The following is a 15,908-nucleotide window of genomic DNA, read 5'->3' as shown; positions in this document are numbered from 1 at the left end:
ACCAAGAATAAAACTGACACTCGCCCTCCCTCCCACACCCACCCTGCTCCCAGTCCCCCCCACCACCCTCCCCAAATAGAGAATTCGATTTGAGCAGTGATCATTCTGTTCACAGCCACAGGTTCAAAAAAAAAAAAACCCAAAAACAAAGGAAAAGGAAACAAAATCAATCCCCCCCCTCCCCCAGGTTTCCCACTGAATTCAACACGGTCACACTGCTCAACAGTTCGAGTGCACTTACAAAAAGAGAAGAGAAAGGCTTCAGCTGCAACCGTACGGACGGACAGACACAAGGGGACAGGCAGCTACCCCTCCCCGGGGCCTGACTTTTAGTTACGTGACAAAGCTTGGTATAATCTTAATTATAATATATTTTTTGCAGTCATCTTAAATAAATATTTCCATAGAGATTTCCTGTAAGTATATATATTTTTATATATATATAATATATAAGAGAGATCGATCTCATTTTTTTTCTTAAACCACTGTTAACTTAGTTTCCCTGCTTGTCCAAAAAATGTTAAAAAAGCCCTAAAATTGTGCAACAGTTAGAAAAAAGGGACAACAACCCAAAGAAGGAAGGAGCCACTTGATACAGTCCCCTCTACCGCTCCCTCTCCCAATCCATGTCAATGACCTGCAGGAGGGAAGGACATTCAGCTGGTGGGATGGGTGGCAGAGTGGCTCTCGTGTCCCCCCAGTCTGTCGCCATCTGGGATTCCCTGTCTGGTATGGATGGGCTGGGACCTGCACCCTGGGATGTTGGGGATGGCGAGGTCTCTACCCCACCAACAGGAGGATCAGTGCCATGTGGTGCACACCATGAGATGTGCCCTGTGTTGAGAATGAGGGATCAGCCCCTCTCCTGGAGTGGTCAGAGGAGGCTATGGGATCTCTTGTTCCAGGGTACCTCTGGGTGTCCTCCAGCAAAGAGCAGAGGCTCAGGGGATGCACCAGCAAAATGTAAGAAATTATGATGTCGCCACTGGACATTGGCATCCAGAATGGGGAAACAGGCAACTCCCAAGCCCATCTGTGGAGCTGGGAACTCGAGACTACCATAGCAAGTGCTTCCAGTCAGATATTCCATGTGATCTGTGAGAGATGGAAGAGAAGATGAGTTTGGAGGACTTCTGAGTTTGGTTTGACCTAGATGGGCAGGTGACCAGGGGAGTGGGGCTCTGTCTATGCCAGGAAATGACATGTGCCCCAATCTGATCTCTAGCCTTGAGGCTGATGGGGACAGGATGTCCGTGATGGCAAACTCCATCCCAACAAGGTGGCCTTATCCATGTTGCTTATCAGGAACATCCCTCGACCTTGTCATTCCCAGAAGCATGGTGGGATTGTTGGGGACAACAGCTCAAAAGTACAGATGTAACAGCAGCATTCTTGGCTCTGCCAGCCAAAGAAGGATGGTGGCAGTTGACGATTACTTTCATAGTTTTCCTGCAAGTTTAGGAGAAATCAGGAAATGTGAAGGAAGACAGAGATACATGATGTTTTTCACGGACACTGAGAGAAATGGTGGTGATCTATCAGTGCTTGCTCAGAGATGCTCTGGGGATACAGGAACCCACTCTGGAGTAGCACAGCAAGGTGGGACAGAGAAACCAGGCAGGACAGATCCCTAAAGTGCAGGTGCTTAATGCTGCCAGCATGGGCATGTTGGGAAGTTGGGTCTTCCTGGATCAGACTTCAGCTTGACTGGAAGACAAGAATGAGTTGAAATCCCAGACTTCGCTTCCCTTGTAAAAGAGCAGAAATGTCTTAGGTGTTGCCAGGATGTCCAGCTGCCTCCTGGGGAGGTGACCTTAGGGAAACCTCAAGGATGAGAAACTCCCTTCAAGAAGACACCTCAAAGCCTTCTTGGAAACCAAGATGTTTCTAACACTGACTGTGGAGTCTCAGTGAAAGGAGATTGTATTTACCCCAGCATCTCCTCTGTCATTCCCAGAAAATCCTACTCCACCCCCTGTTCCATTCCTTTCCCCAGTAGCAGCTGCTGGAGCAGCTTCCCCCTCACAGCTCACCCAAAGTCCACATTTAGCAGCAGCCTGAAAACCAACTGAACCAGGCTGAAATGGCATCTGCCCCTAGCCCCCATGCAGAGTCCTACAGTGACCTCCTCCATCCTCATCCACCTTATACCAATCCCCAAAACCCCTCCTGACACTGGGAGAGCCTGGGTGTCATACGGTGGATGGCATTCATCACAGCTGACTTCAGAGCCAGCTCTGGAGAGGGAGAGAGAGAGAACTGTGAAAGAGCTGAGTCCTTCCTTTAAAAATGAAAAAAACCTCAGCAGTACCTGACTACAGGAAGAAAAACAGATCCATAAAAACACTAAAACTCCACTTTAAAAGCTAATCCTCTCCCTGCATTGATTTCCCTGCTTTGGGGTCATCTCTTGCAAGCCTACAGTGAAACAACATGGGTCCACCAAGGGCATGGTGACCCACATGGGCACCCGTGCAGCAGCTCTGTGATATGCCCCCAAAAAGGCATCTTCTACACACATCACCAGCAGCCATCGCACCGCCAGCACAGCGGAACACACCAAAACACTTCTCAAGGCCTGTCCATGCCCCAGCAGTTTGGATTTCTTCCCCTCCATCCAGTGGGAAAATATTTTTGCAGTCTGCGAGGATGCAGCTGCATTTGGCACGGTGGCCATCCCTGCCTCGACAGAGAGCAAAGCATTCAAAACCACATAAAAGGCAAAATACACGCTCAGTATTTACATGGAGGAAATATTTCCTCTTTTTTTTCCTTTTTTTCTTTTTTTTTTTTATGTCCAAAACAAGCAGTTTTTTGTTCACTTCTTTGTTTTGCAACACACACACCATCTAGAAAGTTAAACACCATGCAGATGAAGAGAGTGGAGCTAGAAAGTCCCCCAGGGCAGCAGAGCTGCAGAAGCCTCAATCAATGAGTGAAGAGGCTCCAGTCGGAAAAAGAATGAGAAACGGAAGAATTGCCAGGAAAATATCCATCCTCAGACCTCTCTACCTGATGGCAAAGAGGTGAGACCAAAATTCCTCTTCCCAGCTGTAGCCACGTCTTGTGTCCTGAAAGCCACATGCTAGTGGCTCTCCAAGAGCCACCACTGTGGTTTGGCCTGCAGGAAGACCTGTGGGGTGCAGGAAGGCGCCCTGGGGAGGTGGGTGCCCCTGGAGCTGGGTGCCTTTGCCCATCCACTTCTGTGGGACAGAATGGGATGAGCCACCACGACATGGGGAGGGGGCTGAGAGCCATGGGACCCCTCGTAGGAGCATTGTAGTGGCTCAACCCCTTTCCAAATGTAAACGCAATGAAAAACAACAACCCCCAAAAATCCCCCCTCCCTCCCCACCTTAAACAGTTGAATATTTCTAGTTATTACATAAAGATCCATTTCAGCAAATACTCAAAATCAAGTTACGAAATACACGGTAGGTTGGTTTCTTTTCCCTATAAAAAGGCATGCGCTCAAAGGAGAAGACAGCTAAAGGCTTGCTTGTTTTCTTTGAAGCACAATCAGATTCTGCAGAGTTTTGTCACTAAAGCTTGCATTCCTTGTTGTCGCTGGAAGGAGTCACGTGGGCGATGGAGGTTTGCGCCCCAAATCAGTGGCCAGTTCAGCTGCCCCATCCCAGCCTGGGATTTGGGAGCAGGGGAGTGCCGGTGCTGCACATGGGGGCGGGGTTGGGTCCTGGGGTAAAGAATCCAGGTTGGAAAGGAGAGTGTAGGGACAATGCCACTGCCCAGGCATGGATGGGAGAACTCTGGCTCCCGGCTGTGCCAATGTAGTACTGGGAGGCAGTTGTCTTTCTCCTCCTCTCTTCTACCAGCTTCTCTGGTTCCTGCTCCAAAGGGAGAAGGGAGGAAGGAGGCAGAGCATCTCTCTTGGCACAGCAGCTGCCTGGAGCCAGGGTGCAAACCTACTTGCTCTCCTGGGGAGGAGCCAGCCTGCACTGGGAAGGGAAAATAAACAGATAGTCTTTACTCACCCATACAAACATGGCCCTCCTTGCCAACGTGTGCATGGAATATGGACTTTGCAAATGGTTTTAATTGCAGTTCCCCATCCGAGGCTGCTGGGAAGTGGGAACTCAGGTCAAGAGCAGGCAGGAGTCATGGCAGCAGACAAGGACCTCGATAGCAGCAAAGCAAAATCCACCAGCACGTAGGGAGGATGCAGCACAGAATGGCTCAAAACTGTCCCCCTCTTCCTTAGAGGGCTTCCAGCAGAGGTGGGGGTGGAGGTGGATGATGAGTCTGAGCCCAGTTCAGGAGATGTGCTGGGTAGTGAGGGGGTCCACCAACACTATACAGCCAAGGACAGGGGCCTGTACACCAGCCAGATGTTTGGGTTTAAGTTCATGGTTTCTCTTTTCCTGGTTCATGCAGAGGAAGGGGGCCCAGTGCCAGGACCCCAGCAGGGTAGAGGGGTTTGATGGGATGCCTGCACTGCACTGGCAGGGCCCTTGAGTGTGTGCGGTGAGAAGCGAGGGGTTATTCCAGCGGGAACCAAGCAGCAGAGCCAACAGCCAAAGTCCCGTAAGTGAACATGTCGGAGGGGGTCTCCCCTTGGTAGTCAGTCAGTGACAAACCCAACACGGGCAGGACCACGCTTCAGCTGCAAAACACAAACCAGGGAAAGCCGGAATTTGCTTTGACCATTCCTTTGGCAGAGCATCCCTCTCCCCATCATCGGTCATTTCTTCCCCATCATGGATCCTCAGGGCAGGATCCCACCTGCTGTGCAACCTCAACACTGTGTTAAGCCCCCACCCAGCCCTCCCTGTCCTCCCTTCCCCATACCTGGAGCCTCACAGGGCTTACTGCGGTAGGACCGAGGGCGCGCCGGATCTGTGGAAGTGGACAATTTGCCATTTGCCATCCCGGCGATGCCAGATGCGGGTCTCCTCGGACTGGGCAGTGCGGGGGATCCCTCCAGCATCCACATACTGTGTGATGCGGATGTAGGCGATGCAGGCGGATTCATCTCCCATCAGGTGGATGTGGGGGTTCAGGATTGTTGTGTGCACAGGCTTGCTGTTCCGAGACCACACTGGAGAGGGGACAAGCACAAGGGGATTCAGGTAGCCAAAGGAGTTTGGGTGGCTCTTCCCCAAGGTGGCAGCAGTGTGGGAAGTGGAGATGCTTGCATTAGGTTCTCTGCTCGGTTGTGCTGAGTAAATGCTGCACAGGTGGGTTCAGGACAGGTCCACCTAGAAAGCCATCGATGCAATGACTCCTCTGCATGCACCCAGCCCAGGTGACCTAATGCCTCCTGCTGGGATCTTCCAGATCAGCTAGAGATGCTCCACAGCCATCCTAACCCTATTCTCTCTGGCAAGCTGAGTGAGGTTGACAGGCCCATAGGAGGTGGGAGGGTTCCCTCAGAAAGCAAGGAAACTACTTACGATTTTCAAAGTAGAATCGGTGGAAATCCAGGCCTTCCACAAGGTTGCCCAGAGCCTCGGGCTCGAAGGCTGTCATCCCAGGGTCACACATCTTCCTGGGGAGCCAGGAAAGGGAGATAAAAGGGAGAGGTTATCTCACTGCTTCTGGCAGGAGAGACTGAAGAACCTAAATGCCTCGTGCTTGGAATGGCTCTCTCAACCTGAGGCTGAGGGGTGTCTGGACCAGCAAGTAATTCCTGCAAAAATCTGACCTCATCTTGCCATTCTGCATGAAGCCCACCCCACTTCGCCTCCAGACTCTGACTGTAGCCAGGACCTCAACAAAGCAGGGTGCATTCTCCATCAGTCACCAACTGCAATTAAACCTCCCCAATCACTGCCATCTTCTTTGCATGAAAGGAAAACAGGGTGTAAAAAATATATATATATTATCTGCTCTGTATCAAAATATCCCTGCTCTGATCCTCTGAGGCAGCGATGAAGACCTGCACTCACTCAGACATCACTAATTAAATCAGCCTTGGACATGGAAGAGGTGTACTCTGAAGAGCATAAGCTCAGTGAGCAGAAAGCAGCTATGCTTCAAAACAGCCTGTGGCAATTTGGATATAATGGATAGCATGGATGCAAAGTTCCTTCTTCCACCATAAATCACATTTACAATTATTATTCCTCTTTCTGCAAACCACAAAATGGGCTCATCCATGACAGTGAGACCAGAGAGCTGAGCACACGAGCAGCATCAGGTTTTGAAACTGATGTCGCCTACTTGTCTTGCATAGTCTCCATGTGTCACCCCCACCATGTCAACCTGGTCAACCTGCCCTGAGCAACAGGAAAACCTCCTGTGCAGCACTGTCAGTGAGCGAACCCTCTTTGGGAGGCTGAGATCTCACCCAGACCAAACCCACGCTGGGCACACTCACGTGTAGGACTCGAAGTCGCCATTGCTTATTGCTTCGATCAGCTGCTCTGTGACTTTAATGATTTCTTGCTTCCGTACTGTTGGGTTAAATATAAAAAGAAAATAAAAGGAGAAAACAAAGCAGAAGTGCTGGTGTTACCATACTGGGGAGAGTTCTTTATCTCATCAGAAACAGACCCCAGGAGGCTGGGGGACTTTGGAAACTGTCCAGGGAAAAAGCAGGAAAGTGACTTGAAAGGGAAATGTGGGGAAAGGCTCTTCATCCCCATAAAGGAAAGAGAGGGCAAAACTGAAAATCTCTGTAATTTCCTAAAGAGCCAAGAGGTTAATCACCAAATGGTGAACTGTCCTCAGCCCAAAAGGTGGCACAGGCTGGTCTTGGCTGCAAAGCCTTGCCAAGCTGGGACCGTCTATCACATGAACTCACAGCAGTGGCCAGCCAGGGCAAGCTGGACCAAGAATGCTCTCACTCTGAAATGGGAGGAGAGGGTCTCAGTGGGGAGAAGAGCAGGTGGATGACACAGGCAGCCACCCCAGGACATACAAGGGGGGACCTCTCAAAGCACACAGCACTGTGCAGCTGCTGCCAAGGATTCCAGGTACTGAAAGTTCACCTGGGAAGGGATGTGCTGCAGGAGTGGGTTTGGCTCCCTGGGATGCAGGAGGAACAGTCAGAGGTAACCATGAGCTTATTAACAAGGCTCTGCTTCAAATGCAAACTGGCATCATGCTTGACTCTTCTTTTTTGTTTTCATATTATGACTAATAAAAGGAGATGGAGCATATTCTGGGGGGTGTTCAGAAAAGAGGAGAGGGACTCTCATTGCTTCTCAAGCACCACCTGGCTCTGTGTCCAGGCTGAGGGAGCCCCGCCCCAGGAGATCAAGTGTGCCATTAGCTCTCACGTCAGTCCAAAGTCCATCTTGCTTTGTGCCGAGATAGCTTCGTTGAGAGACTTTACAAATTAGCACCGATAAATTATTCCCTGAGTTATTCTTAGAAAGCTGCCTCTGGCAGGCAGGCGGGTGGCAGACAGGGATTTCCCCTGGAGGCTTTTCCCAAAGGGCCATTTATTTTGGTGAGCAGTCAGCCGGGTTGCTATCCCTGCGGATTTCTGCCACTTCAATGTCTGCTTTCTTGAAACATCCCTGTTTATGGGAGCACCCACCTCCCTCACAAGCAGTGCCCCAGCAACACAGCAATGAAACCACCTGAGGAGTTAAAGTAACCTCTGATGGGCCCTGAGGCAGCTCAAGGGTGGTGGATTTTGCTGCAGCCAATATCTCATGAGGGGTGGGCAGACTAACAACCATGGGCACCCCTTTGAAACAACTTGCCCACCTCCCCACTTATCCCCACTGGTACCTTTGGTGTCTTCATCCTCAATGGTGGTGTTGGTGCTCTCCGACGATTCCTGAGCAAAGAACAGAAAGGAGAGATGGGACGGTGAGAAGAGTCTTCTCCCTATAACAGATGGAGCTCGTGTGTTCGACAGCCCCCCGAGTCTGACCCCGCAGCTCTCGACTGTGCCAACAGACAGAAACCAAGGAAAACGCCAGCAGGTCCAACCTGTCCTCAACCACAGCTCTAGGGCAGCGCTGGCAGAGCCCTCCCTGACCTCCACTCCTTGTAGCCAATGGCACAAGAGGTGGGCTGTGGAGGGTCTTGTAGGAACGGCGCTGCCCTTCCTACCGACACCTGTGGGGACAGAGACGGGGGCAGGTCCAGGGGCCATTTGGTGGGTTCCTAGGAGCGTTGCCGGAGGGGCAGGGAGAGGGGCTGTGCAGGGGTGGAAGACACCATGTTGACTGTACAATAAAGAGAGAGATGTACAAATTAACAGCAAGGAAGAGCTGGGATGAGAAAGAGGGGACTGTGCAGGAGTGAGAGAGACCACACTGACCGCAGAGTAGGGAGAGAAATGTACAATAAAACAGTGCTTCCAAGACCCACATGGACCACTGAAGGCTGAGACACAGCTTTTCCAAGAAACAGCTGAGCACTACACAGATTTGGGGGGCAGAGGGGTACTGACCCCCTGTCTCTCTCCAGGAGCCCCATCAAGGCAACTCTGCTAGCGGAGCTAGAGCAATGGCTCTGCTAGCTCTTCCCAGCAGAGCCTTGCTTATGTATTACCCAGAAGACCCCGATGTAGGTTGGCAAGGTGTCCCATGACCATACAGTCCCCGCAGAGGCATGGAAGGTGTTTCTCCAAGGCTCCTTGGACCGATGCAGCCTGCAGACCTGAGTCAGGAGAACTGGGAGAAACGGCATGAGAACCCATCAGCAAGAACCAGGGCTAGCTTCCCACCAGCTGGTGGCCAGCAAGTGCCTGCACCAACCCTGAAATGGGGTTTGTGGGTGATACAGCTTTGAGGACGTTCCCTCCAACCCCACTGTCCCTTCTTCCCTACCCCGAGGTAAATTCCAAAAACAGGGAAAGCTGGAACATGTGGAGAGGCCCAGAAATATCGGCATTGAGGAAGACGAAGGACACTCACCATTAACTGAACGCTGGAACTGGACTTTCTTTTCTGGAAAAACAAGGAGAAGAGATGGAACAGGAAGAGACACAGAGTGAGAAAGGCTGAGAGCAGCACATGAGAGGCAGCAGCTCCTGAGCCCCCTTCTTAGTCCTCTTGGAGGGGCAAATGAAAGGTGCAGAGGGGCAACGTGTTGCTCCTGTAGGGACGTGCCGCTGGCTGCAGTGCTGGTGGTGCTGTGCAGTTCCCTCCCCATGTTCCTGCCAGCATCTTTCTCTCCTGACCTGCCACAGTCTCTGGGAGTGCTCATCCCAAGGACCTGGTTAGTCTGAAAGGGAGTCTCCTATGAGTCAATGACCACTCTGGTGGTTTTGTGACCAGCCCAGCAATCTCACAGGAACAGGAGTGGGATGCTGAGAAGTTAAGGCAGCTCCACCACAGCCCTGTGCCAGGAGTAAATGCCATGCTGACTTTCTACAGACTCTGGATCTGTTCTGGATGCATCTGCCAATGGCACTGACTAGCGTGGAGACACCCCATTAGTTTTGGACCTAGACCAGTACTAAGCTGGCTGTTTTAAGGCCAGCATGACTATTGCTGCTCAACCCTGCAAGGCATCCATACAGTGTGGGAAGCTGTCCTGAGCACAGATCCAGTGCTTTAAATCAGGACAAGTCTCCTCCAAAGATAAGACCTTACAAATGCATGTTTGTCTCTATCCTTGACCACTACCACTAGGCTTTAAGATTTTTGGGTTGGATGACCCCCTAGCCACATTTCTGCTTGCAATCCCAAACTATTTCTGGAATCCGCTTTCCTGCTGTGCTCTGCTCCCCATGTCCATTTTTAATTTAGCCAGGAGACAGACAGGGGGATATGCATGCTGACCTCATACCCTTTCAGCACCTCTAGCTACCAGGGAATGAATCCCAGTGGCTGTCAGGGAACACCAAAGTGCAGAAATCAGAATCTGCAGTGCCAAGTAACAAAGTATTGTACTAGAATGTTTAACAAGGCACCAGCTGTGCCTGCCATGTGAGGGAAAAGCAGCACACACTAAAATCTCTTGGAAAAGTCCATGGAACAACCCATTAGGGTGCATGGGTGGGCTGCAGCATAAAAACTGCTGATATTCATTCCTCCTCGTTGCTTCTTTCACATCCTAACTGACTCCCACCAGGACCCTCACTGAGTTTCCCCCTCTGCCAGTGCAGATCTCCACTCCCTCCCATAGAATCAGGAAAATTTTTTGAGTTGGAAGGGACCTTAAAGACCATCTGGTTCCTACACCAGGTTGCTCCAAGGTCCACTTAACCTGGCCTTGAACACTTCCAGGCATGGGGTGTCCATAGTTTCTCTGGGCAACCTGTTCCTGTGCCTCATCATGCTCACAATAAAGAATTTCTTCCTTATATCCAATCTAAACCTGCCCTCTTTCACTTTAAAGCTGTTCCCCCTTGTTCTATCACTCCATATCCTTCTCCAAAGTCCCTCTCCAGCTCTCCTGTAGCCCCTTTAGGCACCAGATACTATGCCAACACTTGCCTCTCCTCCACTGAAACAACAGATGTCCTAAAGGGCAGAGTGAGCTATGGTATTTCAGCAGGAACCTCACAGGAAAGGGAGCCACTGGAGCTGGGCTGTCTTCAGGAAGGGCTGCCAGCTTCTGCTACCCAAGGACATGAGACGGGGCAGAAAACTGCAGAAGTTTCAGACGAAACAGAATGCAACACAAAGCAGTGACTGCATCGAGTCTGGACATACAGGAACAGGATGCAACACGGGGCAGTGAGCTCATTAATTTAGGACGGGACAGGATGTGACATGGGGCAGTGATTCCATTACTTTACAATGGGACGAGATGTGACACTACACAGGGCAGTGAAGGTATCATAGCTGCTAGGACCAGACGACCTCCCAGAGACCCCAGAGCAGGGCTCAAGGGGGATTTTTGGTCTCATGAATGTTTTTAGCAGGTGAGGAACCTCCTCAGGAAGGTGAGTTTCAAGCCCTCTGAGCCTGGGCTAGTCCCATGCCAGAGTTAGGGTGTTGTGCAGGCAGGCTGGAGAGCAGCACTGGCTGCCTGCTGCCCACCAGCACAGCTTTGGGCAGGAAGGCAGGGGTGACTGCCTGGGACCTGCCTGCTCTCATGGGGACAGTCAGTCCAGCCTGTTAGTCCACATGGGAGCACAACTCTTCCAGCAGTGAAGCCCACCATATGGCCTGACTTACAGCCTGGCTCTGAACAGGCAGGACCACTCCCTTCCCACTGTCCCAACTGCCCAAGGCAGGCTTCCAGGTTCCTGCCTCACTTTCCAGCAAGAAGAAAATAACACCATTCAGTGAAGTTCTGACATCTGCTGGCTGCCCACAGAGGGCATTACAGCTTGACCCAGAGCACCCAGCCTCCCTGTGCCCCCATGAGTGGGTTACTCAACAGGCTGAGCGTGGGAATGAGAGGTGGGGATGGTTATGTTGAAAGTGACCAACACAAGGAAGATGTTGGGAATGAGCTTGCCTCTACCTTGTCTTCTCCATTCCTACCTTACTGGCCGTCTAACCAGGCTCTCTCATCTCTATTTGTTGGAAAGGGGAGAAGAATAAAAAAGCAAATTCTTTCTTCAGAGCTTGTCCACCATCTTGAGAGGACTGTTGGCTGGTAGACTGCACTCAGGATGAAGCCTCATGACCTGCTCCCTGCTCACCAGTGAGGGCTGAGGATGCAAACCAGCCTCTCTGATCATGCTCTGAAACCAGATCCTCCTCACTGAGTTTCAGTGATGAGTCAGAATTGTCTTCACCAAAACTAGCTATTTTGCTACAACAGCAAGTGCCCCTTTTTCCAGGATAATGTCTGCCCTCAAAGCTACTTGGAAGTCCAAGAGCAAGTTGGCAAGTTGGGCTGGCAAATGGTCTTCTACCACAACACAGAAATTTAAGGCTGGTCCTTTCTGCGGGAGAATTAGATTCAGGACAATACCTGATGAAGCCTCTCCATTCACCAATCTCTTCTTTTATAGCTTAGAAATGCATCTTCTTCTTGCTCTCACCTGTGCTCCAGCAACTTGTACCAAGGCAGCTCTACCTGTGCTGTCACTTCTCAGGTGACTGTCAGAGTTGGACCTCAGAGCAGAAGAGGACAGGTCAGCAGTGGCTGGCAGAGGGGGTGTTGAGAATCCCATAGGATCTGCCAGCATCAAAACCAGTAATCCTGTTCTGAGAGTCTCTTGCTAACCTGACACCATGGCCCAAAGTAATGCCTTCTCAGAGCCATCCAGGACAATCAGCTTCATGCTGCAGAATAATGCTGCCTGCATAGCCTGTTGTAGAACTGAGCCCAGGTCTGGAGGATAGTGAGTGGTCTCAGTCCTTGCAGGCTTGTCCTATCCCAGCTTCTGGGTCTGGGAGGAGTGGGAGAGAGGCATGCCATTCCTAGACCCCTGGCTCCACTGACCATTTGGTCTGAGGAGGGAAGAAGCTGGCTGAGGGCTCTGCTCTTCCAAAACCCTGCACCCCTCACAGTCCAACAGCTGGGTCCCTATGAAAGGGCAGAGGAAGGTTCTCTAGGTTCTCCCAACAGTGTCCCTATGGAGGAAGGAGAGCAGCTGTACTGCAGTTGGGTTCCCAAAGTTCTGCCTGATGATGGAGGACGTCACCATGCCAGCTCTCCTCTGCTGAGTGATTCCTTGTATTCATAAAGGGAACAGGTAAGGAGGGAAAGTTTCTTCCTGCTGGAGGAGTTTGACAAAGCTCAATAACCACTGCTATCCACCACATGTCCATGTCACCAAAAGAAGCTGCTCAGCAGCAGGATTTTGCTGCCTTCAGGAGCCACCTTGTCCCACAGAAGAGTTATGGCCCCAACTCAAAGGGGCAGACAAACCTCCAGGCTCTGCAGCCCAAGAACCAAGATCCACCAAGCATCGGGTTGTTTTTAGAGCATCACTAAGCCATTTGTTCTGTCAAGTATCACCATGTTCCTTTGTCTGAACTGTGCACAGGGGACTGGCAGCACTGCTGAAGGAGTTAAAAGCACCCATGTGCCACTCAGCAGCACATCAGCCCTTGGGACTGGATGGGATAGGAACTGGGGCCAGTCCCACCAGTGACAGGGGAACATGCTGAGCAAACAGCCAATGAGACTGCCCATCTTGCCAGATGGCTGCTGTTGGAGCCATGGCTCTGGGCTGCAAAGCTGCATCCCCTTGTCCCCTGTCCTGGTCCAGCCTCTGCTTCTCCCCCTCCCTGGGGGTAGCGAGGGGCAGGCGCATTTTGCAGGCAATGAAACAGCAGTGAGTTCCCCCCGTGCATCCCTCCAGCAACAACTTGCTGTGCTGCAAAGCCTCCAGTGCACTGCCTGCCCTGGCAGGAGCCCAGCCGGTGGCATGGGGACACACCGGGACAGCCGGGCCAACAGCTGCCCTTTAAATTGAAAGGTGTCTCACGGACTGCCGGCATGGCATGGAGACCCCTGGCACAGCATGGAGACCCCCACTGCCAGCAGGGCATGGAGACCCTCATCACTGGCATGGCAGAGAGACCCCCACCGCCGCCCCAGCAGCAGAGGGGCAGGCAGGAGAGGGCAGCGGGGAGGGGGCTTACCTTCACGCCGTCATTCTTCTTGTTGCCACCACTTTTGCCTCCTGGAGAGAGGAGGAAGGTGATTAGGAGAGCCAGGCAAGGCACCAGGACCAGGAGGGCGAGGAGCAGCAGCATGGTGCCGGGTGGCAGAGCGGCGGGACCGGCTGGTGGGTTTTGTCCTCTCTCCAGGAACCCCCGGTGCAACCCGCGGGAGCTCAGTGGCGACCTTGCCAGCACCGTCCCGTCCTACCCCGGTGGCTCCTGGCCAGGGGCATGACCCGTCTCAGCGTCACGGCGAGTGCTCGAGGCGGCCGGAGGGGGCCGGCAGGGCTGGCCGGCGGCAGGCGGACTCTGGCCACGGGGTGCTGCTGACCCGGCGTGGTGCAGCGTGGAGGAATGGGCTGCCCGCCTGCCGCCCTCTAATTTTAGCCCCATGCTGGCGGGATCATGTGCTGCCGGCCCGCCGGCCCGACAGCTGCAGCCCACATTTTGACAATGATGAAAAGCAGGCGCCTTCCCCGGTGCCCACCCACCGCTGCCGGCACTGCCCCAGCCCCCCAGGCTGAACGAGCCACCCCACTCCCCCTGCACCCCGGGAACAGGGTGGGATCGGTGGAGCTCAGCGCCGTGCGAGACTTGTCGATCACCAGCCCCGCTGTACTCCTGGGCAGGGAGTACTCGTGAGCCCTTGGTCCGTGCGTGGGATGAGAGATGCTTTTGAATTTCCTGCCCTTTGAAGCTTCCTGTCCAACGCCTTTCCCGGTGCGGGGCTGACATCAGATCCCCCCAGCTGCTGGACTCCTCCAGCCCCCCTCCACCAGTGCTAAATATGTCAGCACGATGCCCACACGACAAATGCAGATATCAGCCCTGGCCATAAGCCCACTCCTCCGGCACCCCTGTCCACCTGCCACACCTGACACCCAGGGCACAGAGCACCCTGAAACACTGGTGCAACCCCAAACAGCTGCCACCAGCCAGTTCGGCGGCTGCAGGGCTTGGCTGGTGTATCCCAGCACTGCAGCACCTCCGCAGGGCCATCCCCAGCACTGGGGAGGGCTGGAGGTGACAGCAGGTGGATGAGCTCTGTTGTCACGTGGCTTCATTTGGTTCAGTGCCTGGGAATCGCCTGTGAAATCCCATCTGCAGCGAGGTGTCCCCTGAGGGAAGAGCTCTCAGTTGGAGGCACTGGGGCAGAGGAGCTGGTGGCTGCACTGAGACCTCTCTGGTATACAAGCTGGGCTGTCATGCTCAGTCCTGTCTCCTGTGCACCCCTTGGGATGTTGAGAGGCAGGAAGAGAGTGGGGAACCCTGCAGGATCAGCATGCACCTGCCTGGGGAAGAGACCTGAAGGATCTTTCTGCCATCTGCCTGCAGTGGCACCCAGAGACCTTTCCAACATTCTCAATGTAGAAGATGCTCTGCCTGAGCCACAAACATCTCCAGGAGGACACAAAACCAGCAGCTTGAGCTCTGGCTGCATGCAGCACCTGCATCTCCACCCTAGCACAAACCAAATGGTTGGGTTATATATAAATCTCTAAACCAGTGGGGAACACTGCACTTCAGCCAGACACTTTTTCTCTTGCATCCCAAGCCAGAAGCCATCCTGGAGGTGCCAGGTCACCTCTCTTGGTGGACTACCCAAAACCACACATGCCCAGCAGCACACAGCTGCAATCTCAGTCTCCCTGTGACACCCAGCTCTCCAGGGACACTACAGATTTGCCTTAGGGCACAGACAAAGAGATGAGTCCCAGAGACAGCACCTACCGGAGAAGTTCCTGGTGGCCAGCATGGTGGTTAGGATGGCTCCCTGAAAGACAAGGAAGGCAGAAGGAAAGGGTGTGCTGGACCCCAGCTGTCTGCACCCTGCTGCTTCCCCCATCCCTGAGGAAGGAAAGCCCTGCTCAGCACCTGTTCCCCAGCCACCTGGCTGGAAGGAAACTGGCCCACAGACTGATACTCTCCTCCTGCCATCAAAAGCAGCTCTAAGTACCTGATTCCGTATCCCCAGCACCAACGCATTGGGTTGCATTCTCTGATACTGCCTTTACTCCAAGATTAAAGGGATATTAAATATCTGTGGGGCACTTTTCAGTTTCATACAACCATGCCCTGAATGTAGCACAACCCCACTGACCAGGGCTGGCAGCAAAGGGACTCACTGGGAGCGGAACCGGATTTAATTGTGACTAGAGCTGTGCTAGCTCGAAGCAGCAGGGCAGGGATTGCTCATGGGAGCTATGCAAAGATCACCACTGCAAAACAACATTCGTAAAAATCCTTCCCCTTTTCCAGCTGAGTTGACTAACTAGTTGCTCAGCGTATAATGAGATTACTTTGGACTAATTGCTTACAGTAATGGATTACTATTTGCAAGCATATGCTTGAACTAATTTGATTACTTGTCTAGCTGAGAAGTAATAATAGTTTATAGCCAGTTTCTTTCCTTGATAATCTTGTTAGTAGCCTGCAGCTGTACTGTGCTGTGCCATGCTGCATTCA

General features: G+C 52.5%; 1 protein-coding gene across 3 annotated transcripts in view; it reads right to left on the bottom strand.

Moving 5' to 3' along the window:
• Positions 1-3,061: 3,061 nt before the first annotated feature.
• Positions 3,062-15,908, bottom strand: part of CAMK2A (calcium/calmodulin dependent protein kinase II alpha) — a 31,115-nt gene continuing 18,268 nt past the window's right edge. Inside the window, exons 12-18 of one of the 3 annotated variants that reach the window (XM_071570548.1) lie at positions 15,174-15,216; positions 13,422-13,462; positions 7,702-7,750; positions 6,338-6,413; positions 5,412-5,506; positions 4,828-5,056; positions 3,062-4,621 (exon numbers count right to left, since the gene is read on the bottom strand). In XM_071570548.1, the coding sequence (XP_071426649.1) occupies positions 4,618-4,621; positions 4,828-5,056; positions 5,412-5,506; positions 6,338-6,413; positions 7,702-7,750; positions 13,422-13,462; positions 15,174-15,216 (537 nt within the window). In that variant the 3' untranslated portion in view covers positions 3,062-4,617. Of the gene's footprint in view, positions 4,622-4,806; positions 5,057-5,411; positions 5,507-6,337; positions 6,414-7,701; positions 7,751-13,421; positions 13,463-15,173; positions 15,217-15,908 lie in introns of all 3 variants that reach the window. The other 2 variants (XM_071570545.1, XM_071570546.1) reach the window with 2 other exon arrangements.

Source organism: Pithys albifrons, chromosome 15, assembly GCF_047495875.1.
Source record: "Pithys albifrons albifrons isolate INPA30051 chromosome 15, PitAlb_v1, whole genome shotgun sequence".
Taxonomy (NCBI): domain Eukaryota; kingdom Metazoa; phylum Chordata; class Aves; order Passeriformes; family Thamnophilidae; genus Pithys; species Pithys albifrons.
The sequence above is the reverse complement of the archived record's forward strand: the minus strand, read 5'-3'. Positions and strand labels throughout refer to the sequence as shown.